The sequence below is a fragment of the Grus americana genome, chromosome 3 (genome assembly GCF_028858705.1).
Source record: "Grus americana isolate bGruAme1 chromosome 3, bGruAme1.mat, whole genome shotgun sequence".
NCBI lineage: Eukaryota > Metazoa > Chordata > Aves > Gruiformes > Gruidae > Grus > Grus americana.
Genome location: NC_072854.1, coordinates 2,928,998 through 2,955,338, shown reverse-complemented (window position 1 = coordinate 2,955,338; position 26,341 = coordinate 2,928,998). Strand labels below are relative to the sequence as shown.

The 26,341-nt window shown below is 40.4% G+C and overlaps 1 protein-coding gene across 1 annotated transcript in view; it reads right to left on the bottom strand.

Annotated features, from left to right (window-relative positions):
- The window catches only part of MSRA (methionine sulfoxide reductase A), a 293,944-nt gene that overhangs the window by 159,268 nt on the left and 108,335 nt on the right, over positions 1 to 26,341 (bottom strand). The window contains exon 2 of the mRNA XM_054821004.1: positions 22,348 to 22,416. Within this exon, the coding sequence (XP_054676979.1) occupies positions 22,348 to 22,416 (69 nt within the window). The remainder of the gene's footprint in view (positions 1 to 22,347; positions 22,417 to 26,341) is intronic.

Below are 26,341 nucleotides of genomic sequence, written 5' to 3'. Positions count from 1 at the left end.
TTTGTACACAGTCTTACGCTCAGCCAAGGAATATGTGTTTCCATAGGCAACCCAGATCATTTGCATATTTGTAAAAAATAGTTAGCATAAGCTGAAGTCTTTTTCTAAAATAATGAAAGCCAAGTGTTACTCTGATAAGAGAGATAAGCGTCCCATTGTTAAAGATAATCTGCAATAATTTTTGAAATATTCACAGAGCAGAACTGAATCCCAGGAACAGCTTTACAGATCACATTAACCATATTGACCAGGTCTCCACTGACTGCAACAGGAGCTCCTTCATTCTGGGATTAATTTATTTGCCTACACGGAGACATCCAGGGTCATTTGAGATGCCTCAGGATATCCAAGACATCTATCTACCCAAGGCTGACAGAAATGACACAGAACTCAGGAGAGACACGTGCCCTTCTTGAAAGGCACCCTGAGGCCAGGCGAAATGCTCCTGGACCTCGCAAATGTAACTGTATATTTTAGGGCAGGAGAAACAAGCCCATATCCCATATGCAGACGTTATAAAACCCTGAAAGTCTCTGAATCTGTAGTTGAATCAAATCCCCTGAAATACAGTGATCTGTGTCTGAAAGTTGCCTATTTCTCTTCCACAACTACAAAAGGAGTCTAGCATGACTACCTCAGTTGTAGAAGTCTATGCTGCAGCATAAGCTAGATAAATCCTAAGCAAAATTAGTTATCTGTCCTCATAATAATGTTCGTAGCTTGTAATATTGTTAGATTCTTTATTTTGTGTACCGCGTGCAATAGCCATCACACAGAACCAAAAACCAGATTGGAAAACTTGTTTGAAAATTATGCAACGTTCAAGACGTGTTCTTCACTCCTACAAGCAACTGCATGATCCTGCAAAGGTAACCTTTACTCATCTTCCTTCTTCTCCAACATCTGTTCCTATCACATCTTTGAATAATACTCAGTTTCCATGCAGGTTCCCTGATGTAAATTCCTATTTATGATTCCATTATGTAAATCGGCACAAGCAGTAAATTTGCATCAGAAGGGCATTCCTGATCCAAACTAAAACCTCACAAGATGCACCCATTCTGTACTAATTAAAGTCTGTTAAGTTCTGAGCTCAACAGTTGCTAAAGGAGGCTGATGCTTCAGGGAATCTCAGCTCTCCATTCACAGAAATTCGCAGCAGGTGTATCGGTTTTATATACTGCCTAATTGTCATATTTTCTCTAAAACATGTACGTGTATATGGTATTTTCATTTGCAGAGCATTTTTTTTTTTTTTCAATTCCTTTGTCCTCTACCTTTGTGGTATATCCTTCTCTGCCGGGCATCAGGTGTAAACACAACCTGACTTCTGCCTGACTACCCACCGACCTTTCGCTCCTGCCAGCTTTATTTACAAGCATTCTCTCTCCCCTGCCCTCCCAGCAGCCCAACAGGACATCCAGAAGACTCTTTTTGTCACATTCTGAAGAATGACTGCATTATTCCATTGGCATGCCAAGTCTTTTCTGGCCCACCGCCTGCAATCCCTACACCCACGCTTCAAGGCACTTTTCCATGCAGCAGATTAAGAAGCTGTTTCAATGCCAGGTTGATAGCAATGCCTCACTGCAGAAGATGAACCGCAAAGGATATGGATCCTGCTCCTCCTTCTGTTAACAGGATTTTAGAATGTATGATTCCACTAAGTAGGGGAAAATGTCAGTTTTAAATATATATTTAGAAAAATAAAACGTGCTGGTATGCTGACAGAACAAAGAGCAACATGCCCTGGAAGCCCCTTCCCTCACCCCAGATCAGAGTAAGTAGCGGGACAGGATCTATCCAAAGCTCAGGAGCACACTAGACAGAGGAGACCAGCTCTTGTGCCAGCGTATGTTCTGAAACCCTAGGAGCAATGATTCTGCCAGCTGCTCAAATGCTACAGTACCCAGCCAAAAGTAGCTGGGGGCACAGGCTGCTCCTATACATTGAAGCAGTAAAGGACAGCCAACAGTACGTCCCACCGGCCTACCTCAATGCATCTTCCTCTAGCCAGCATCTCTCCGGGAGCTGAAGACACAGCTGCCAGCATCCCTGCTTCTCTTGGCCAGTATAGGACTTGGCCCAAATTTTGAATACGATTGATTTAGTTTCCTCTATAAAATCTGGAGAAGGAAATGCTCAGCTGCTTTGAACTGAAATTATTTTTTTCCCTAATTGGAAGGAATAAATTGAACCTCAGCAAGTTATATACCTATACAATAATGTTCATTTCTTACATTTCCGCCAAATACTAACTGAGTGTGATTGGCGTTTTTCTCTTTAAAAAATTGTGTAGAGCAGTTGGTACAGCTGATTGATTGAAGTCAGTCCAAGTACTGGTATTTCTAAGTACTGAGCCAAAGACGTATTTATGCTGCGTGCTCTGAAACTGTGGGGACCGTTAATTTTTAGTACTTCAGAGGTTGAAGCGGGTACCTTGGCGTCACCATGAAAGGTCAGGATGAGACTGGTAGGCATCATCGTGTTCCCTCCCCCAGTGAGAAGATGGGCAAGCAGGCAACAAGGAAGCTGTGATGGGACCCAGCAGATCTCCCAGTTCGGACAACCAGGAGATCAGGACGTCCTGGCAACCCAGGAGAACATCCAGCCTGTATCTAGTCTACACACAGTGGTTGTACGCCTGGTTACAATAATGTTTCTTGACTTTATGTAACTCAATAGCAATAGACTTCCGGAAAGCTAAATTTTGTTCTCTGCAGGGAAATATGCCAGTCCCTTTAGCTTCACTGTGATTGTGGATACGAATCCAAAAGTAGAACTGGATTTCACAATCACATGTAAAGTAAGTGAATACAGCTTTGTTGACCACTTTCATACTGCCTGTGCACTTACACAACAGTTAATAAGGGCCTGAAAATCTAAAATCATCAAAGATATGTCCTCATAGGCACCAAGATAAAAATTCAGCATGAACTACCCCAGAGTCTTTGTTCTGAATTTTTTCAAATTCCTGCTGAGAATCTGGAAAGAATTCCAGATTCAGATTGAAATGCAATATCATCTTTTATATAACACTGTAATATGTAGGGTGCTTTGGTGAGCCATCTGGATGCATATAGGATCAGGATTTAAAATAAAATTGTATTATTGATGTCTTTAGGGGTTTAACATGCAGCAACCACAGAATATTTGAGCAATCACAGAATATTTGAGATCACTGGAAAACAATCAACTAAGAAATGGTTGGGAGGAATATAAAAAAAAAAAAAACAACCCAACCCTGAAATGGAGAACAAGCTCAGCTGAAAGAAATAAAACTCCTGATGACAGATGGCATTAAGCGGATGATCTTCCTAGATAAGCGTTGGCTCTAATGCTACAACAGGGTTGATAAATATGTTGAACAGCTTGCCTGGGGCAAGTCAAACAAAGCCCTCGGCAAGAAATTTAAAATGCAGTTTGCCTAACAGAGCAACTAAAGAGGAATTTCTTGGCTCACCATTTTGCCAAGATGTGTTCTGTTCACACTGCATGAATTCCCAGAGAAACTGTTGGGTTTGCTTCTTTTTCCATAGGAGAAGCAGAAGCCTCATGTTCATTCAAATTAACAAATGCCCAGGAACATCATTCGTGCCTGTATGGGAGCTGCTGACATTCGAAGTGCGTGTGGGCACATGTTTGTGTATGTATGTATGTTTGTATAAAATCTGCACAACAGATTAGAATTATTGTAAGAGGAAAAGCAGACTATCATAATAGAAAAGGAATATTTTACTGTCAAGAGAAAAACTGCCATGTTTTCAGCACGAAAAATATGCATAACATGTCATAAGTATAAGTATGACTTTTGAAAAACCCTATAAGACAACAGCACTGAAACTGGGAAAAGCAATAGAGAGACAGAGAGATAGAAAATAATTCTTAAAATGTGTTTATTCAATCCATCATATAAGCATGTTGCAAGTTATAAATAATACAAAATCAACAGGATTTAAATAAATCTGAAGTCAATATCAAGAATGTTAATAAGGCAGAAACCACAGTTGCTCTAAACTTCACAGTTACAGTACGAGAGGTTTCAGATATTCCTATTTAAATGCAATTTTGATCTTAACCAGCAGAGAGCAGGGATATACACAAGTCAGTGTATTAAAATACTTCCAAAGATGGCCTTATTCATTGCCTCAGTATTTCTTCCCCACCCAATAAGCAGGAATATTTAAACCAATTTTATCCTGAAGCTCAACAAAACTGTTCTCTGGTGAGTCCACATAATAAGAAAATTCCATCATCAAAATCCTCTGCTGGAAAATTTCTTGCCTCTAATTCCCAGAAGCTGGAAGATACGGCCCACTCAAAAAATCCTTTATGCTGATCTAAAAGGTTCTTCATCATATGCTGGAAGGAGAATACGTAAAAGCAGCAGAGGCCAAATTTTCTGACCTCTGAGAGGTGCACCAGAACGTCCCCATACCCATGACACAAACCTCCACCTGGCAGAGCTGGGAGGACAACCGCGCAACATAACTTCCACCTGTGAGCTGCACCTCAACCGTTCAGAAGTTCTTCTCGGGTCTCATTACTCAGAACTAACACTGTGAATTGCTCCTAAAAGTGAAAAGGAAAAGAAATAGATCTTGCGAGAGCGAAGAAAGCCAACCGCTTCTGTGGCTCTGCCTTCTTCTGCAGCCTTGGGGTACAGGCTTTATTCCGAATCGCTCTTCTGCGTCTATTTGTTCTGCATTAATCACACTCAGCGTTTTCTTAATTAGGAGAGAAAGGTTAAAAGGAGTTGGAAGATGTGCAGGGTTCGTCAGGCCCAAAGATATACAGACAATTCACGGGCTTTACTTCCCAGCTCCCAAAAGGAGACCAGTGTGGGGACGTGCCATGGAGGAAACCTGGCAGCAGACGTTTGGATCTGGGGAACCGTGTTTTCTGCCTCCTCTAGAAAGCAAATACTTAAATAGTAATTCACATGTATTTAGCTCTTTGCATCCAAAAACATCAAAGCATTTTGCACACAATAATTAAGCCTCCTATGAACCACAATTTATGAATTATTACTTTAAGTACTCCACAACTGGGGTATGAGTGGTCCCAGAGCAAAGCAAAGAATCCTTTTTGGAAAAATACCAAAAGATCCCAACTAACAGGTCTTTGTTTTAAATATCTCTTTTTCATGCTATGCCTACAGGGTGATAGAAATGCCACTTTCATCTAATTCATCTTCTGGCAGTGGAATATAGCTGCAATATAGTAATATGGAAAATAAGACAAAATAAAGAACCGCTTCCAAAAATACAGAAAATATATCAGAACATTGTGATTGCTTTAGCCTGTTGAGCCGGATATACCAACTGGTGATCTTGATATTTGTTAGGCTGAGGATAGAACCAGTCACGATTAGGCATGGGACAAGAGAAATCAAAAATGTTTAACAATAAATAGAGAATTAATCCAAAAAAATAGTTCAATGTCTTACTGTTTCCATCCTATAAAAATTTCTTTTGTTCTTTGAGTTTCATTCCTGAAATGGAACAAATTCTGTTTACTCGGCATTGTAAAAGTAATTGATTCCATTATGTTTAGACAGGTGTAGAACTGGGAGAAATGACACGAGGAGGCGGCTTCGGGAATTCAAGCCTGAGTGCAAACTGTAGAAGATTTTCTCTCTGTGGGTTCTTTCTATCATTAGTGATATTGCTATTTTCAAAACCACAGCACATAAAAGCCTCCGTCACAGATTTGAATTCCATTGTGCTGGGTTCTGGGTACAAATGCAGAGCAAAAAAGCAACCTCCCCAAAAGTTTACTTTGCTACTTACAAAGCCCTTCATATAGGTACATTCCATAAACATGAAAGAAAACCGTCACAAATTGTACAGTTCAGGAATTGGAAACCAATAAACACATGTTTTCTTTCATGTTTGGGGATTTGGGAATGCAATGAGTTAATGGTCACAGCTGGGAACAACTGGGCATCATTTTTCACGAACAACTAAATCACATACAAAGCAATATTGCACCAAAAATGGGTATGACCCGCAGAAAAGAAGTACTATTCACAAAGTAAGAACAATCAGTCCTTAGGTGCAAAATACTTGGATTAAAATTGCATGTCTTTCAGTCTAATCGATTAAAGAGCAGCCTTAAGAAGTACAGTAGGGACCCGATTTTTCTTGGCCACAAAGATGATGACTGAAGTGTCCCAAGGACCCAAGGACAAATGTCAGGGTTTATGGTCAAAATTCTGACTCCTTTAAATATTCACCCTTTTTGATTTCTCTTACCAAATAAACTATTGGATCAATGAAAAGGTGATGAGTATGAATAAAAGCAGGAGAATCTCTTTGCACACCTGTGCAAAGTGTGCAAAAATGGAACCAAATCTTAATGCGAATTAACACAGCAGAATGTCCAAGGATACAGTCAATAAATTATGCCACCTTGCGCACAGATAAATTCAGTCTAGCCGCTTTTCTTTCTCCTTTGAGGAAGGGAGTAGTTTCTTAATAGAATACCTTTCAAAAGTCTGTTAGGGATAAAAAGAACCCCTGGTACAATAATATGTGAAAGAGATTGAGATAGAACTACATGGTCCTATCATCAACCTGATTATTTGCTTCATTGCAAAGCATCGCATCTTTAGTTCAGTCATTGATTTGAGGCTTTCAAATCATTTTGTGATCTTCCGTTGCTCGAAGCATTCCAACACTTCGCAGAGATTCATTTTAGATCATCCTCGGTCATTTGACACACTTTAGTGCTCTGCTACTCAAGTAGAACTTGATGTACACATAAAATAAGAGATGTCATCAGGGCTGTGTAATCCATTTGATTCTCTTGAAACTGTCTCTTTCATATAAATTCATCTCTGCAATAACAGCGAAGCCTTACCCTTGCCTGGTGAAAATCTCTGTAATCTCTCAGCAGCTTTAGGGAGCTTGAAATAAACAGAAGCAAACCAAAATATATTCTACTATTATAAAAGCAAAGCACCACAAACATTTTCTTACCAGCAAAATAAGAATCACTTTTAGGGCTACGCTGCAGAAAATAACAACTTGTTTACAAAGTTTGTTTACTGCGAGGAAAAGAAATCTTACCTTTTCTTGCCTTTTCTGATAACTATTGCTAAGTTAAATTAACTGCCATAGACGCATTCGCAAAAAGTAATCTCATATTACTTATTTTATTTACAACCTTAGATTTTAAACAACAATGGAAAGCTGTAGGCACCCCGACAATTATTTAAACTTCCAATCTATAATTGCTCAGGAGCAAAAAATAATTACATTCAAATAACAAGCCAGTTCAACAAGCAGCCCTTTAGTCCTCCTTTCCCCAGCTCCACAGAACCATACTCTTAACCCTTTTCCAATAAAAGCCCAAACTAATAAATGCCTTCTAAGTGTACCTAGAAGATCATTAAAATTAATCTATTTTGAACCACAGCTGTCCTTAATGAAAATATAGAATTTCCAAGTGTTATTTTCTCATCTGTTAGTAGCCAATAAAATTATGGTACATTCTCACTTGCAAAAGAGAATAACTCTTTCCTATCCACCTCCCAAAAAAGACAATTACTCAAGAAAATACTAGAGAAGATTGTTACAGAAAAACTAATTTATATGCAGAGGAACAGACAGAGGCTGACCAGATATGTGGTTAGTCATTTACCATTTATGCAGTACTTGACGTGCACCCATTCCGAACAAAACCGTAGTATATCACTGTTGAAAAGAAAGTAACTGTAATAAATGCTGAGGCAGAGTGTCTGCACTGCATTGATGGCTTGGCAAAGGAATTGCCATTACGCACAGCAAAGTCCATGACCCGCTCGCTCTCCAACCCCGTGGTTTCCTTCGACATCCTCTAAACGTCCTTTGCTCTCTGGCTGCGGTTGGCAGAATTTTAAGCTAGAGCGCATCATGAGGCGTACAGCCTCTGGCTGGTTTAAGGGCTGTAGTAGCATGCTCTTGCTTAAATAATTAGCCTCTCTAACCTCGAAGCTGGCTTTTGGGAGAGCCTCGTAATAGGCTATCGACATATGCACTGTCTTTTGGTAAAGAAGCACCATGACAACTGCACAGCAGCCGTCTAAGGTGGATGTTCCCATCTTCACCATGAAGTTGGATGTGGCTGTTGTACAGCATCTCTTTGAACAAGCAAAGATACACTTATTTTCGTATGCGGCAGAATCTCCCTCTTTCTTTACAGGTTTTGAATCAGCAATTATTAAAATGTTTTAAAAAGCAATGCGATATGTATCCCTTCTGACAGCTGCATTTCAGAATAGTGCAATCGTCCGAAGTGATACATGACAGACAAGCCTGAGATGCAACAGAGTGAACGCTGAAGCAGATAATAAATTAGCTTATACAAACCATGGCCAGAGATCCTTGTACGAGGGTATTTTGAATAACTGTAGCTATCCAACCAGGCTTGGATAACTCGGGTACCGCAGTCATAGAGGCAGAGCTGTGCTGCCCCAGGGTGGAAGCAGGACGAGGTCCCTCCATGCTATGCCTTCAGCCCACCTGCTTCCCAAGCACAGAGGCATACAGACATCTCATAGCCATGCCAAGCTAGACATGCATCCAGAAAGAGCTGTTGCCTATTTTATAGCATTCACTGTGCGATCAGTCATTTTGCCTCCTTTGGGGTTTTGGGGTGGGTTTTTTTTCACATACAACTTCAAAGCAGGTTAGGTGCGATTACTAGAATGCATATCAAGTTTGCAAAACTCGCTCAACTTTATTGTCCAGCAGCAAGAGCTTCACACGCATCTTTAATTTATTATTTCTCATTGCAAATCTTTCTCAACAGGGAGCTAACGACAGCCGTGGCTTGCACTTGCACGGTTTTCAACACCATTTTCAGCAATGACTCCTGTATTTTCAAGTCAGCACACAGGTTCTAGCTATGTGACTCCCCACAGTTGTAATTAATGGATAACAGAAAAGCAGTCGATGTGATATGATAGGTGATATACACATATGATATGTGACCTCTGACATACAGTATACGGCATAATAGAGATCCGTCTCATAGTGGCCAACAGCAGGCACCCAGGGAAGAATAAGAAAAGGACAAATACATGTGGTATTTGCCAGTACTGTGGTCCTAGCCTCTGACTTTTGCAGGATTTCCTGAGGCTAGTGTGGTTTGAGTAACTCTCAGTGGATCTCTCTTCCAGCTATTTCTCCTGGCCCCCTTTCAACCTGAGAAATCTTCTGTATGCAGAAAATCCTTTGGCAAGGAGACCAACAGTCTTTTATTTTATTCCAGCTCTTCTGATTTATTTTGAAACTGGCTCCCGTTTGCATCCTTTCTTCTGGCCCCTGCTTCTTACAAGGGGAGATATTCTGCAAAATCAATTCCCTTTCACATTTCCCGTGCTTATCATTATTCTGTAGACTTCTCTTATACCCCATTCGTTATCTCTTTTTCACACTGAATAGTCCTAATGTACCCTGTTGTTCCTTGCATAGAAGATGCTCCATACTTCTGATCACCCTTTTTGCCCCTCTGAACCCTTTTTTGTTCTGTTAGATCTCTTTTGACCTAAATGTTGCAGAAATGCACACAGCATTCACCGCATGGAAAAACCAGGGGTTCATACACCGGCATAATGATGATTTCTGTTTTGTTCTCTTTTCCATTCCTATCCCATTTTCCAATAACAGGCATCAACAGGAAAAGAAATTGCATGCTTGGGCATCAGTTAAAATCCATATGTTACTGTCCTAAAACTGTGTATAAGAAGGGAGTTTGGGGGCAAAATATGCCTGATGGAGTCATCAGTGAAGTGCCTTAGACTCACAGCAGGCTGCAGCCAGGAGAACGCACCTAGTTGAGATCTGACATACTGTTACAGCCTCAGGTTCCAAACAACATAGCATTGTTGTACACTCCAGCACATGCTCCAAAACATTTTGGATCCACACAGTACCTTGACTTCTTGGGAAAATATTTATATAGAGTCAGTAAGTCTGTTATAGCAACAAAACTGCCTCAAGGCTACAAACATCTTTCATTTACCCTTGGGTTTGGTCTACAGCATCACGCAGCATAAATAATTGTAGTCTGGAACAAACAACTGCAGGGGACCAAGATTAGTTTTAAAATGAGGTAAGTGGCAATATTTTAACTGAAGATTTAAAAAATTCAAGTATAAACATACCCTATAAAAATATAAATTTTGGTCCTCTCACATGCACCAAGAATTGGTGACCTATTCGAAAGTCTGTTGATGAGAGCGAAAAGAAAGGATACAGAAGATATTGGCCAGCAAGAGGAAAGCCATATTAAAAGTCTCCACTTATATGCAGTCGTCTTTGTCTGAAGGTACACTGCTAGAACAAGAAAAAGTCAGGAGTATTCCTGAATTCTTCACAGATACTAAATTCTCACACTGTAGTCAGCTCCAGTTGGCTGAATATGTCTGTCCCACAGGTGGTTCATGGCCTGCCTTCATTTATTCATGCAACACTGCTGTTCCCTGTTTTCAGGATATACCATGGCATGAGATCTACGAAATTTAAGAAAAGCTAAAGCTCTGAGATGGGAAACACGGTCGACAACCTTGTTCTTCCATTTACCATGCAAAACACATTTCACCTATGGAACTAAGAAATAATTAGCGTTGTGTGCATGTGTGCAGATATACATTTTCTTAATTTAGAGTTTTGTTTCAAATCAGTGTCAGTCCGTTAAGAGTGGTGCTTCTACAGCATAAGATGAAGGGTGGGGGCTCCATGCATTGAGGCCTGTCGTGAGAGCAGATCAGAACATTTGAGGATACAAGGCTGGCCAGGAAAATATAGCGGGGTAGCACAGAGCAGAGGGAGTGAAATTTTGCTCTCCTTCACAGCGTGATTAGGAGTGGTACCTGGGATGAACTAGTCCCAGAATCACATCAGGTTTCATCTCAAAGGGAACCAACTGGTTCTCTCCAGAAGACAGCCTGGGAGCAAAGTAGTATGCAGAGAATAAGGACAGGAAAAAAAAAAAATATCCAGGTGTGAATTTCTGGAAAGTAGACTGGAAATAACCACTACAGCCAAGTGGCACACTACACAAGGGTTTGAAGAGGGACCATGTTAGCTACCAAAAGTCCTTCTACATCTAAAAACATGCCCAAATCTTTAACGTAGCAGCACAGTAAAATAATCTTGGGTTTACTGGTCTCCAGAAAGCAAAGCAATTGATAATCTCTTTATCTGCCACAGCGATAAACACCATCACACTCGATGAGTCTGAGTATAACCATTTTGATGCTGAAACCCCTACGTTTGTCCTCTCTTGGCTTGCCAGGCACATTCCACTGAATAACACTGAGTTACTCCCATCTTGCCGTGCAGTTGGACTGTACATAAACACCATCAAGGTTTGTCTGGAGGCTTGGGTCACACTGAGCTAGTATAAATTAAGACACAAAAGACGGTGCTAATAGCATACAAGAGGGTGATACAGATGACAACAGCATTCAACCGCATCAGACTTTCCATCCCAGAAGACTGAGTCAATAAAAGCTGGATGACCATTAGCCTGAGTCTGCAGCGAGGCTCCATGTTATACCTTTGGGTACATAGAGAGATACCTTGCCCTTTCTGCAACTATGCGTCTTCAGATAGTGTACCTAATTACAAATACATTGCAGCATTTCACTCGAGTTATATCCTTTTGACTCGAATGTGTGACTGCTACTACATAATTCATAACATGATTCTCAATAATTTTCAGTCAAGGTTCAAGCAGAAATGTGTCACACTAGGATTATATTATTTATGAGCATAATGTTGGATTTAAGCCAATGACACACCAATAAATTTTATCTCAAAGCCTGACATATTGCATGCTGTTTTCCCTGGCTCACAAACAAATAACTACGGCTGTTTCAAAATTACTTACAGTTCAACTCAAATCAGAATTTTTTTGTGATTAGTTCTTATCTTATTTGAAAAACTGATCATATTATTTCTTTCTTATAGACATTGAAGGGTATTTTTTTCCTTCACGTCTGAAGTGTGTCCTGCACAGAGAACAAAGCCAGGTGGTATTCTAGAAGAAAAATCTGGAACAAAAAGCTGTCTGACCCTCTTAAAGGGTGGAGTTTTCACTCTCTTCTAAAGACAAAAGACTTGTGTGTGTCTCCCAGAATAGGGAGAGAGCCTGTACCAGCTAGCACAATTTGCCATTGAAAGTAATCTTAATAACGTGGGCTCTACCCTAAGCGCAAGGGTAAATAATGTACCTGGAACATACTGGAATGTAAGGGATTCTGTGAGAAATACTCTAGAAGCAATTCTTCTGAGCTAACCTCAGGCACTTGAAATAGAGACGTCTAGGGCGTGCTTCAGCATGCAGACTTGAACGACTACATTTAGATCTCAAATGGAGATCTACAGATGGGTGTTCACATGTGGCAAAAGGTGTCCGAGCTCCCACGAGGGTCACTGGGGATCCAGGGTTCAGTAGCGATGCATAAACAAAGGCACATGGTGTCATCTGAGACGTCTCGTGCAGCAATTCTGCACAGGACTGGCATAAGGTGGACACATGTGACAAAAGGTAGACTGGTGTCCTTGGAAGCTGGACATCAAGGGCAATTTCACATACATGTTCCCCTTAAATTTTGATGTGCATTGAATCCCTAAACAAAGGTATCTCATATCATTTGGGATGTCCTCGATAAACCTGTCTGACTTTCATCTCTTAGTTCAGAAGGCAACGGATCTCCTGTGAGACCTGTGTCATCCCTGCCAGCCCCCTGTGGATGTCTCAAATGCCCTAAGACACCTTAAATGGCATAAAACCTTTGCAACATATTTATGCAAATGAATCAATTCCCCCTAGTCCAAGCTCATTGTTTAGACAGCATTCGACAGAACAAGGCACCTACAGAGGGTGATTTATTCCTTTCTGAGACAGCTGTTATGAACTGACCTCCAAATGTGTTTTCTCTGACTAGGGAGAAATTCTTGAAGACCACTTTAGATTCCATACCTCAAATCTATTGAAATTAATTCCAGCTTGATGAGTTGAAAGCACCAATGAGATCAATACAAAGATTCCAGCTGACTCCCCCAAGCTTCAGGAGCATTTCTGAGCAAGTATTTTGAAAGCAGCTGAAGATTTTTGTATCTTCTATTTTAGACAAGATATCGAATGATATCATTGTTAAGATCACCAATAACTTCATCAGGTGAGAAAAACTCCTGAAAATCAGGAAAATCACTCTAAATTATCCCAAACTGAGTAACCCGATAATAAGCAATCCGTATTTTTTAATATAGGGCTCTATTCGCTCGGTCTCACATCCCCAGTTCTAATATTATCAGTCTGTGACAGCAGTGCTGTAAAAACAAATCCTTTAGGATCCGTAAGATGCACTGACAATACTTTGTGAATGTCAAACTATGTCTAAAATTATCAAAACAACACCATTTTATTCCTCAAAAAAACCTCTTTATATATTTTTTTCCCTGCTTTGTAACTACTGACAATTAGCATCACATTTTTCATGGCTGAATAGAATAAATCATCACCGTTCTGTGTGGTTTATGCTATGTCACCGCGCTCCGTGCTTTATTAACAGGAATCAAAGGATAAATGCTGATGCTAAACGTGTATGTGTGTGTATCGTACATCCCAGCACATAAACGCGTGCATGCATACGAGCATATATCTCCCACAAAGCAGCATAAATCTGATGAGGGCAGCCTCTAGTCATTAACAGGATAATTTACTTCTATTTCAAACTTAAACCAACTCAAAATGATGCCAAGCATATGTTCATCTTAGTCACTGATATATCCCTATTTATCATTGGCAAGAAATTACCTCTCTGCAAGGCTTTTGCATTGCTAAAGTAATCTAGGTGCTCTTGCCAGCTTTTTGCATAGAAAATAAAATGTATGGTAGAGACAATTCCTGCCGTTGGAGATCACTGAGCCTTATCCCAAACCCCATGAAAATTAACTACGTCTTCTACTCATTTCAGCAGGAAAGTCCCCAAAACATAATTAAATGGCTGTTTTAAGGTGAATGATGTTGATTGAAAAGCTGCAATCTGATTTACTTTTAAAAACCTCCGGATGTTCACTGATGTGAAATCCACACAAAGGTAAATTCTTCATTACCTCAAGAAAGCTAAATTAACATAAACAAGTCCCTGATGGAGAAGGACAGATATTGTGTTTGAAGGCCACATGACTTTTGTTTTCAGAAGCAAAAAAGAAGAGGAGACTTGGATCCTTTGAAATAAAAGAACGTTATGAAGGGTTGTGCTGATCAAGGACAGCTTTCACTTCGCATTAGGGATATTTTATTGTCCTTTCGTAGTGTTTATAAACGTCGAGAAATGTCCTTGGCAAAGACCAAGCAGACTGGAGCATTTTGTATTTATCTGGTCTGTCTCGCACAGTGCTCTGCAATTGGCCATTTACACTCCCACAAAGTTGATGCACAATGCTGTCAGATCAGATCACCAGCATTTAATGCATAATGCCTACGATATGCTATAAGACAAGAGAAATTGAATATTAAGATTCATCTTTTTAAAAGGTCCTGGAATTATGTTTATTTCTGTGTTTATCGCCTTATTTTACAACAGGCCTAGGGAAAATTTTTCAGTTCAAGGCTTCCCTGGTTAGACTTTTAAATCCTAAACAGAGAACGTTCCCTGGCAATTGCTTAGAGCTGACACAATTCCCAAAGTTTTGACCAGCAAACCAGAGCATCAGGCTTCAGCCAAGATTACAAGGAAGAGGATGTTTCGGCACTGGTGGCAATAAGGATGAACCAGGCCCAGATAGCAGATGCAGGGAACTGGGTTGTGTTCCAGTTCTCTGGAAGAGGCACCGAAGAGACACTGGCCATAATTCAGTATCTGGAAGATTTAAAAAAAAAAAAAAAAAAAGGAAATAAGGATATATTTCTTTAGCAGACATACTGCACAGGTAAGAAGAGGAACATGATTTGGTTTAGAAGGAGCAGCCTCCCTTTAGGCAATCCCTATTTGTCATGCAATGTCTTCAAAGATTCATTTTCTCATTCCAGAACTGTAGAAAGTTCAGTGTCAATTTTTACACCACCTTGCGAACACAGGACGGCATTAACCCTTCAGTGCTTTACAAACCCAGCCAGTTAGTACACTTCCTTCAGTTTTCCAAGATGTTGAAAAACAATTAGCATGAGAAACATGAATCCCTTCTGGAAGACATTCCCTCTGGCTCTCAGATCTTCCACAACGTGATCCCTGTAACATCTGGTAATATTGCCGTAGATGTTTCTCCTACAATTTGGGTCACAGCACACACACCTGTTTCAACATCATGAAGACTTATATTCTCTTCAGATAGAGATATAATACCTTCTGACATGTAGCATGGTTTAAAGTTTTCTTCCTTTTCTTTGAGCAACAGGGAAAAATCGTTTCTTCTTTTTTTACTGTCTGCTACTACTGGTATTTCTCTTGGGGTCCAAACTTTATTTCCTGTGATTTCCTTTTCCTGGCGAAAAGAGCAGAGCTCATCATAAAAACGTAATTGAGTCGCACCACAAGGCTTCCTAACACGTTTTCTTATCTGACATGGCCACCAGTAGCCATTTCAGGAATAAGTAAAGGAAACTCTATATGAGTGATCCAGCCTTAAATACATCATACCACTTTCAAGCGAAATTATTTTCCTTTAGTTGAAGAGTTGCCCTGATTAAGCCTTAATTAGAAAGGGTTGAACCACCCAAGAGCAGGTCTTGTTTGAGGAGCTCAGCTTTCTAACCGCATAAGCCACATGCAAAGGCTGAGAAACCCCCAGCTCTGCCAGGGGCTAATTGGACAATCTCGGTGTAATCCTGTTTTAGTTTTTAAATAACCATAACCTTTGGAAGCAGTGGGAATTGTGGGAATGCATAGGGTACATCTGAATCTCAATAGGACATAATAACTCAGGCGGAGTACAACAATAATACGGGTCTATAGAATTACTGGAACACGCTGCTGTCTAATAAGTGCAGAGCAGAAGGTGAACAAGCTTGGATCTGTCTGCCAGCTCAGAAATGTCTGTAATTAGATCTTATCAGATACTTAACATCCTACTTCTGTCTATATTCTGTTTACATCACGAAACCAATTATCCCATTACTAGCCAGTATATGTCAAGCAAATACAACACAACGTAGGCCCATATTTAAAAAGTGTTGTAATTACAAAATCTGAACTATTGCCAGATTTTACTAAAGGTAAATAAGAGCCCTGCTATGAACGCACCATATGCACAATGCTCTCTCTTAGAGAAATAAGGTAGTATATAAAGCACAGTGAATATATAGGTGCTCTGGGATAAACTGGAGTCTTGCAATAGCAGCAGTTGGCAAGAAAAATATGCACTTAAAATTCAGAAACACTGAAGAGAATTATTTCTCAGCATAATACAGCAGTGCATTTAAATATGTTTAAAATATGCAAAGAATTACGACGGTACTGATGGAAATATTAATTTATTGAAAGTTCATAGAATGACAGACTGGTTTGAGTTGGAAGGGACCTCCCAGCCCATCCAGTCCCACTCCCCCTAGTGCCACGGGCAGGGACACCCTCCACTAGACCAGGTTGCCCAAAGCCCCATCCAACCTGGCCTTCAACACTGCCAGGGAGCCAGGGGCAGCCACAGCTTCTCTGGGCAACCTCTGCCAGGGCCTCAGCACCCTCACAGGGAAGGATTTCTGCCTCACATCCCATCTCCATCTCCCCTCCTGCAGCTTCAGGCCATTCCCCTTGGCCTGTCACTCCCTGCCCTTGGCACCAGCCCCTCTCCAGCTTTCCTGGAGCCCCTGCAGGGACTGGAAGGGGCTCTAAGGTCTCCCCGCAGCCTTCTCTTCTCCAGGCTGAACAAGCCCAACTCTCTCAGCCTGAGGTCTCCAGAGCAGAGGCGCTCCAGCCCTCGCCTCATCTCCGTGGCCTCCTCTGGCCTGGCTCCAACAGCTCCGTGTCCTTCTTGTGCTGGGGACCCCCGAGCTGGACGCAGCACTGCAGGGGGGTCTCAGCAGAGCGGAGCAGAGGGGCAGAATCCCCTCCCTCGACCTGCTGCTCACGCTGCTGGACACGCAGCCCAGGACACCGTTGGCTTTCTGGGCTGCCAGCGCACATTGCCAGCTCGTGGTGAGCTTCTCATCCCCCAACACCCCCATGTCCTTCTCCTCAGGGCTGCTCTCAATCCATTCTCTGCCCAGCCTATAGTTGTGCTTGGGATTGCAAAGTTGCATATGTTCTCCAGCTTTGAAGCATTTCTTTTCCTTTTTTACACCTCTATCCAAAAGATGATTTTAGACTCTAAATTACTTCTTTTCAAAACCCCCTAATATATGTTCAGGGTTTGACTTTTGGTTAGGTTTTTGGTCAAAATCAGTCACTATAGGCAAGATACTTTTAACTGAAAATATCTACAGCCATAAAAACTACAAGAAAGTTTTCCAGATAGGTATTTATTGAATGACTCCTTGTTGTAGTTTAAGCTGGCAGGCAGCTAAACACCACCCAGCCGTTCGCTCACATTCCCCCCAGTGGGATGGGGGAGAGGATCAGAAAAAAAAAGTAAACCTTGTAGGATAAGGACAGTTTAAGAGGACAGAATGGGATAATAATAATAATAATAATAATAATAATAATAGAATATACAAAGAAGTGATACACAATGCAATTGCTCACCACCCACCAATCAATGCCCAGCCAGTTCCTGAGCAGCCCTCCCCCCGACAGCAAAGTCCCCTAGTTTATATACTAAGCATGACGTCATACGGTCTGGAATATCCCTTTGGTCAGTTGGGGTCAGTTGTCCCAACTGTGCCCCCTCCCAGCTTCTTCTGCTCTCCCAGCCTCCTCACCCGCAGGGCAGGAAAAGCTGCAAAGTCCTTGACTTAGTGTAAGCACTACTTAGCAACACCTAAAACATGAGTTTGTTATCAGCATTATTCTCGTACTAAATCCAAACCACAGCGCTATGCCAGCGACTAAGAAGAAAATTAACTCTACCCCAGCCAAAACCAGGACACTCCTACTTTACCATCCATAACAGAAACATATAACATCCAGAGTTTCATCTGTTTCAGTCGCTGAACTTGGGAATACACCCCCCCTCTTTACTTCAAGTGACATGACAATTTTTGACATAGCATTCTAGTGTCTCCAGTCAGGCCGTGAGCAGTGCCTGTGCACCTCCGGTGCTCTTAGTGCTTCAATATTAGCTGGAAGCTGGAATTAAGAGGTCACTGGATGGTTAGTATTAAAATATTTCCATTAAAGAGTCACCCTCACCCTTGAAATCTAACGTTTTCACCATTGTAGAAACAAGGACGCATTTCTTTATTCTAATGAACAACAGGTGTATCTTAGGCAGCTGAATGATGCTAAACAGACAACCGGAGAATCTCAAGATCATTTAAATAGTCTTTTGAAAACTGTGAGGTTCTGTTATAATGGGAAAGCTACAGGAACAATGACCCGTGTACATTCGCTCTGTACCTTCATCAAAACAAGAAGTCATATCTTAAAGTAAATAGCGCAGCATTAGTAAGAGCATCTTGAAGGAGGTTTTGCAGAAGATGGAGCTATGTAATGTAATCTAACTGCATTTTGCAAGCAGGTAAAAGGATTAGTGTTTACAACCCAGCATTACATTTTATACTATTATTTTTAGTGGTGAATCTAAAACTATCCAAGCAGTAGGAAAATTCACTGCAAGTAGGCTATATCTACAAAATCATATGGTTATTTACCATTTTTGAGCTTTTGTAGATATTTTAAGGAAGAGGGATTACTTCTTAGTAACCACTGCTCCTTGAGACTTGTCCCTGCACAATCCCAATGAAAGGATTAAATGATGTTTCTGTGACAAGCCCTCCCTCTCTTGCTAAGGTGGAGTCAGCAAGTCTACTAGCTCAAACTAGCTCAGTTTCTTCCCCCTAGCTTACAGAGTCCTAAAATACGAAGAACAAGAACTTGCTGTTAACAGGAGTATACACGGATAGGATGAGGAGAAGAATTGCTAACAGATAATCGTTTTCCTCTTTGAGTGCTTCCGTTCATTCCCATTCACATGGGGCCAGCAAACATTGCCCCCTTGGAGGTAGCAAAAGTGAACCGTAGCTCCATTTTTCTATACCACATATCAGAAGGGGATGCCAATGCCAACAAATGACAACAATTATCATCAGAGTCATGTTTGTATACTATTATATTTCAGGTCTAATAGTAAACCTAAGAACATGTAGGTTTTCCATTTATTCACAGCACAGATGGCAGCAGCATGAGTTTTCACCACCTAGCCCAACATTTGCAATCACAATCTTGTGGAAAATCTAGGGCAATTTAAAAATGATGGAAGTTACCAGGCTTGATGTGAATATAACAGAGTTCCTCAGGAATGATTCAGAGTAGGCTGTTTAATAAGATTTTGCACTCTTCCAATGAAATTCTGTAGGTAGGCTATTATTTTCGATGAAATTTTACAAATCACGTACAATCAACAGTGATATAACCAATAGAAGCACTCACACCAACACCCACCACAACCACTGGAAAATTGATCTGACCATCACACAGGAAATAAAGGACAACAAAAAAGGGGGGAAAAAAGGAAATAAGAAAAATTTAAACAGTGAAGACTGCATCAATATCAGATTGTACCAGAACTCTCTGACCCTGCCTGCTCTAAGAAATATGAAGAATCTCTACATCCATCTTAACCTTAAAACTCAAAAGGTAACATACAATCATTTGCCATTAGCTCCAAAAAAATTTTCAAAGAACCTCTCATTCCACCACTCCAAAAATTTTTATATGTTCCGAAAATCCCCAGACAAGGGGATACTGGCAGAAAGACAATACTGGATTGGAGGAACTCTAAAGGGATCTTGAAGAAATTATGATGATAACTGAAGGGTGACACCCACAAACCATTTCTCCTCTTCAACCATGGTTACTACAGAAACATTAGCTCCAGAGGAAAGGTAACGGTTACTTTGATTTTTTTGCAATAATCAGTTGAAAAGATAATTTTTGGAGTAATAAATTAGTGCCCATGGATAACTTAGCCCTTTGCATTCCACATAGGATTGCTAAACATTTCAGGTGTGAATACAGCTCTGAAAATAGTTTAAGATCAACAGTTCATTCCAGACAGATATGTAAACTGTTACGACATAAGAACTGTCAGACACTGCTCAGGTGTTTGAAATATTTATGTTATGTCTTTTCTTTTTATAAATTAGACCAGATTATTATCGCTAAGCTCAGTAGCTGAGAAAATGCCATATTGACATAAGCTACTTTCTCCTGTAAAATACAGATTCATAATCTTTAACATTAGTAGGGATGATTAGATTATCTAATGTGATCTATTGTATCATGTAGAGAAGATAATTTCTACTCCTTTTGCCTTTATGGAGATCAATAATGTGTTTTCTATTGATGGATAACCTCAGGAAGCACCTGGGGTGAATGGGTGCCTGACACAAATGTCCAGGTTCATTCTGGGTGCCCTAGGACTACTGAGATGTCCACACTGCAAGACTACAGAAGACCTCCATCCTTCTTCTCTGGCAGCTGGCAGCCTGGTGAGCCTAAGATATCTGAAATCTCTGGTTTGCCACCCTGATAACTGTCCCAGTCCATATCTGAAGACACGATGATATGCAGATTCTCTTGGTTGCTTTGATAGCTTGTTTCAGTGTTTCACCTTTTTGTTGCTGCTGTTAATAAATTCCATCTAATTACTCAATAGAATGTGAAATGTATTTTGTACCTGTCTCAAAGACACTACGTGCAGGTGTGAAATTGCCTGCTAATGCCTACTCACTATACTCCTGATTTCATATCTGAAGGCTGCATTTATTCTTTTTGTTACATCATACTGGGTGTTTATACAGCATTGCTTCTCAGAATCACAGCTTTCCAGGGTACATCCTCCATTTTTACCTATTTGTTGTTACACACATCGCCTTGCAATTGCCAAAATTTATATATACATTATTAGATGAGCCCAGGTCAAAAATAGTGATGACTGCTTTATATACCTGACCTGCAGTTATTATGATTTAGAACTCCATCAGGCTAGATGATATAGCAGGTGTATCAAGTAGTAATTTAATATTTACTTCAACATCCTAGATAGATAAACATTTAATAGGATATAATAAATTTCCTAAGGCACTTTCGTACCATCCTGTAGAAGTTAATAGAGAATTATATCCTTTCTAAACAATCCAATCTTATGGTTCAAAACAGGGTTAGGAAATTTTTCATTCTCTGTAACAATAAGTTTTAAGAATAATTGTCATACAAATCTACTTTTTTCTTCCCTAGTAAATTCCATAGGCTTGCCCTTAAGGACTAATATTAGCACATTCTGAAATGACAGCTCTGAGGATTCCCAGATTCGGGTAAAGCCCATACCTTAGTAAAAAGCTGATGATTATGATCTATTTTAGGATGTTTCTTTCTTCCTGGAGTAATTAATTTCTCCAGAGAAAAAAAGTTTTACAAGAGGGCTCAAATAATGATATTTTTATAGAAAATAGCATGGATACAATGAAATTAAACATCTCATTTACAACTGGCCACCTTTCCAGCTCTGTTGGCATCCAACAGAAGGTCTACAGGATTATTCACAAAGTACAAAACATCCTGGTTTGGGGCATGTAGATAGAAACAGTTCTGCAAATACAGTAGATCAAGCTTTCCACCCAACAGTTTCAGTTCCTGGCATGACTTAAGGTCTGGAGAATCATGGATCATCTTCAGAATTTTGTTTAAACTAATGAATGATCTTACAGGAATTATCATACATAAAAAGCAACTATTTTGGAATTTTTATGGAACAAAATCACAGAATGGTTTGGTTTGGAAGGGATCTTAAAGACCATCTAGTTCCAACTCCCCTGCTGGTCATGCTGCTGGGGATGCAGCCCGGGACACAGTTGGCTTTCTGGGCTGCCAGCGCACATTGCTGGCTCATGTTGAGCTTCTCGGTCCCCAACACCCCAAAGTCCTTGTCCTCCACCCAGCCTGGAGTTGTGCTTGGGATTGCCTCGACCCATGTGCTGGACCTTGCGCTTGGCCTTGTTGAACTTCATGAGGTTCATACAGGCCCACCTCTCTGGCCTGTCAAGGTCCCTCTGGATGGCATGGCTATGCTCCTCCTTTTGAGGCATGGACTTTTCCCACAGTGATCAGTGGCTTTAGCTGACTGTAGTGATTAGAAAACGGTAATAGCAGCCCACATTCTGAAACTCTGAGGACTCAGGGTGAAATTAAGAAATTTGGCATGCAGTAACACTATACAGCTTAGAGCTTTTATTTTAAAACTGATGTCTTACCAAATACAGCCATCTGTGTTCCCTCTGGGAAAGGTTCTACCATTCTGTTTCCATTGACATGATGTTTATCTAGAAGGAAAAAAAAAGTCCAAATGTAATAGAATATATGTTTTGCATAAAACCAACTGGTTTTTTCTTACAGTTCTATTGAAACCTTAAGTCCCATTTATGAAGGCTGACCTTTACAATTCACTAATATCTGGAACTTCACACTCTCTGAGTCTATTTTTCAACAATACTGTCCATAAGTCCCAGGATATAAACTGGAGATGCGTTTCAGTTTAGTGGTTAAGGCAAGGCAGCTGATACTAATGCAACACACACATGCAGTAGCAATCACTGTCAAAGTTGGAGCACTCTTGAAAACAACCTCCTCATGCAAGCAGAAAAACCAGGGAAATGATAATTCTCTGTTGCTGCTAGGACGTGCTGGTGCTCAACCACAAGCTTTTTTATATGATCAAGCATGAACTATGTGTATTTTCTGCACTAGTCGGGCAGTTCACCTCGGCTGGCTGCCAGATGCCCACCCAGCCGCTCTCTCACTCCCCATCATCAAAAGGACGGTGGGAGAAAACAAGGCGGAAAAGCTTATGGGTCGAGGTAAAATACAGGGAGATCCCTTACCAGTTACCGTCATGGGCAGACCAGACTCGGGGAAAACTAATTTATTGCCAATTAAAATGTGTTTGGATAACAAGAAACAAAGATAAATTAAAATATCACCTTCCACCTCCCCTTTTCCCAGGCTCAACTTCACTCCATCCTTGACTGTGACCTTCGGGCTCACAGGGCTGTTTCTCACACTTTTTTCCTCACTGCTGTGCCATATCGTGCCCTTTGTTTACATCTATTTTGCCAAAGGCACCACCAGCGTTGCTAATGGACTCAGCCGTGTCCTGTGGTGGGACCATTGCTGAGCCAGCTGGAACCCCTGCTGCAACCCTCCCGCTACCAAAACCTGGACATTTCCACCCAATACAATCAGCAATGTTCACTAAAATGAATATTTATCCAACATAGTCTAATGCCACATCCATTCACAACAGACCATACAAAGTTCGTCTTCTACAGCAGTCACACGTTGGACTGTTTTCACACAATTAAGTTACTGCCACCATTGGAAACCATTGTAACAGATCAAACATAATTGCTCGTCCCTTAATCAACACTTAATCAAGAAGGGGAGAGAAGTGCGAAATGCAAACCAAAATGCATTCTTCAATTGTCCTCAGTGACTTGATGTCAGCAGCCCCAGCACCTTCCAACTCCTGCCAGATCTCCACAATGGAGATGTTTTTCACACAGGACACTTCCTCTATGCTATGGCAAATTTTCTTCCATTTTTCTTAGAAAACTTGATGCATGACACAAAATTAGCAAAATCACATCTGCTGTTTTCATGGAAACTGAAAAGCTGGTAGATTTGAGGTTTACTTTAGTTAAATGGTCCTTTTCTAGCCACTATGGCTACCCGCTCTCAGGTGAAAGACCGTTTTCTCTAGAGACAAGCTGGGCTCTGGAAAATCTGGTCTATGGAAGCAGACAGATGAGTTGCAGCTATCACAAGCTGCAGCTTAAGACTAAATTATATATCCTTGCACAAGTATACAGGAGGACATAAGACAGAACAGCTATACAAAGCATTTGCATAAAAGCCAAATCAAGACTGAGCCTTTCAATCTCAAGGAACACAAAGCACACAGAAAAGTGCAATATTACGACATCGCTGGTGCTCACAGGGATGATTTCTATGCGATAAAATAGTAGAAGCCTGGCTTTACTCCCTCTGTGACAAGATGGCTCCCAGGGGCTAGAAACTGCTCAGTTTCCAAACTAAATAATATATTCTTCACATCCCAATGCACTTCTCTTTCATCTCAATGTACTTTCCTGAGCATAAAGAAATTCTACTCCTTGTGATAATATAGGCTTATCACTATTATACCATCAGGGTTGTATATATAACATGGAAGGGTTGTACGTATAACCTGGAAATGAGCTCACCAACCTCCAAATAAAATAAAATATACAGATCCACAACAGAATATTCCCAGTCCTTTTCACCGGCATCCCCACATTCATTTCTTGCTCTACTAAGACTCATTGTCAACAACGGTGGAAAGAAATAAAATCGCCTGAACTCAAATACGGGTTTCTGTTCACAAAATACTTTCCAGGGAGAAAGCCAAGAGATTTTTCTCAGTATGTGCATTATTTTACTTCCTGTAGTACAGAACCTGGTGAGGAATAAAACAGGTCAAATAATTAAGAACATGGGATTGCCTTGCGAATTCTCTGAAAGCAATATTTTTCATTAGCAGGGAGGCACAGCACAGTACTAATCCTAACTGGCATCAAACATTTATCAGCAGTCAACGAGAAGGGAAAATCAGGGTTATCTGCAACTGGAGCAAGAGGTGCCATGAAGTCAATTGTTTGTATTTAGGAAGATTGAATGCCCCGTGCCACGCAAGCCAAGAGAGGGGCTTTAGGAAGGAAATTGTTGGGACGTTCCAGGGTGGGAGTAATATTACCAGTGCCATACAAGGTTTTAACCTTGTTAGCTATAGCTTGTATTACTAACATGATCTACAGCCATCTGAGATGAGCGATCAGTCAGAAAAATTATGAAACATCATGCAAGATCAAATAAACTAACCCTGCCCTAGTCCTGATAGCTGCCTTCATTTAAAGGATGAATGACATATATGATGTATGAAGTAGTTATCATTTCAAATGGTGAGGCTTTCAATATATTAAAATTAAAATTAAACTTTTAGAGGTGAGATGGGCTTGAAAGAAAATAATATTTTCAGAGTTCCCAAGTTGTCTTCCAATGCCATCATACTTTTCTTTCAAAGATCTTAAACAGATAAAAGAATTCATTTTCTTGTCATTCATACTTTGCTTTACATTTTTTCCAGTATTCTCTGCCCTCTGTCTAGAAGCACTAATTAGTAAAAAATAAATAAAATTTACACGGACTTTCACAAAATAGACATACAGCCTTAGGAAGAAAGGAACAACATCTAAATATAAACAGCCTCTCAACGAATATACTATTCAAAAAAAAAAAAAAAAGTAGTTTCTGGCTTTTACTGAACAGTTTTTCTTGTGAAAACATAAGCTTTAATTCTCACCTCCAAATTGGATTGAGTAGCTCCAGAAAATCAGAAATACTTTGGTCCCATTGAATTAGAAAAAAATTAAAGGACTTTCCCTGTCATTTGCCAACAGAGAGACTAAATGACTGTTCCAAGCTCATTGTCATTCTGGAGACAAGGGCTTACAATAAGTAAGATAAAACTTAATTGTTACAGAGACATGGAAAGTTTATCAGTGAAGACTGAATTGTCAATGAGAAGTTAACTTCAGCTTCCTCGTGGTGAAAACAACACGTTTCACCCTAATACTGTCAATATTTAAAGGGTTAATCCTTCAGTGGACTACCACAGCATTCAGGCACTTGGAAAAGTAGAACGGTGAGGACATTAACGTTTTAATGTTCTCTTCCTGATCTTCTTGATCCTCAGGGTTTCCACAGAAAGCCAATTGGTAAGGAATAATTTTTTTATTATTATTTCTGTTTTATTGATATTCAAGCTGTCATCATTTTCATGAACATAAATTCACAACCAAACAAGGGGGGGACTTCCTCTCAAAACTGTTGAATGCTGCTCCATCCTCAACTGCAAGAACTCTTTTTACCATTTTTCAAATTAAGCCTGAGAGATATCTGCAACATACTTGGCTCCCTGCTGAACAGGACCAGTATGCGCTGAAAGCAACACATGCTGGAGGTCTTGATATTCAACTTTAGCTTCAGGCAAAATCTGCTTGAGACAGGTGTAGTGCCTGGCCCTCTCTCCTTAGATTCCCAGGATTTTTACAGAAATAATCCTTCACAGATGCTCTGTATCTGTGAAACAGCGTAATATATGGAAAAATAATCAAAAGTTGCTAAACAAGTCCTCAATATTTCTTTGGCATT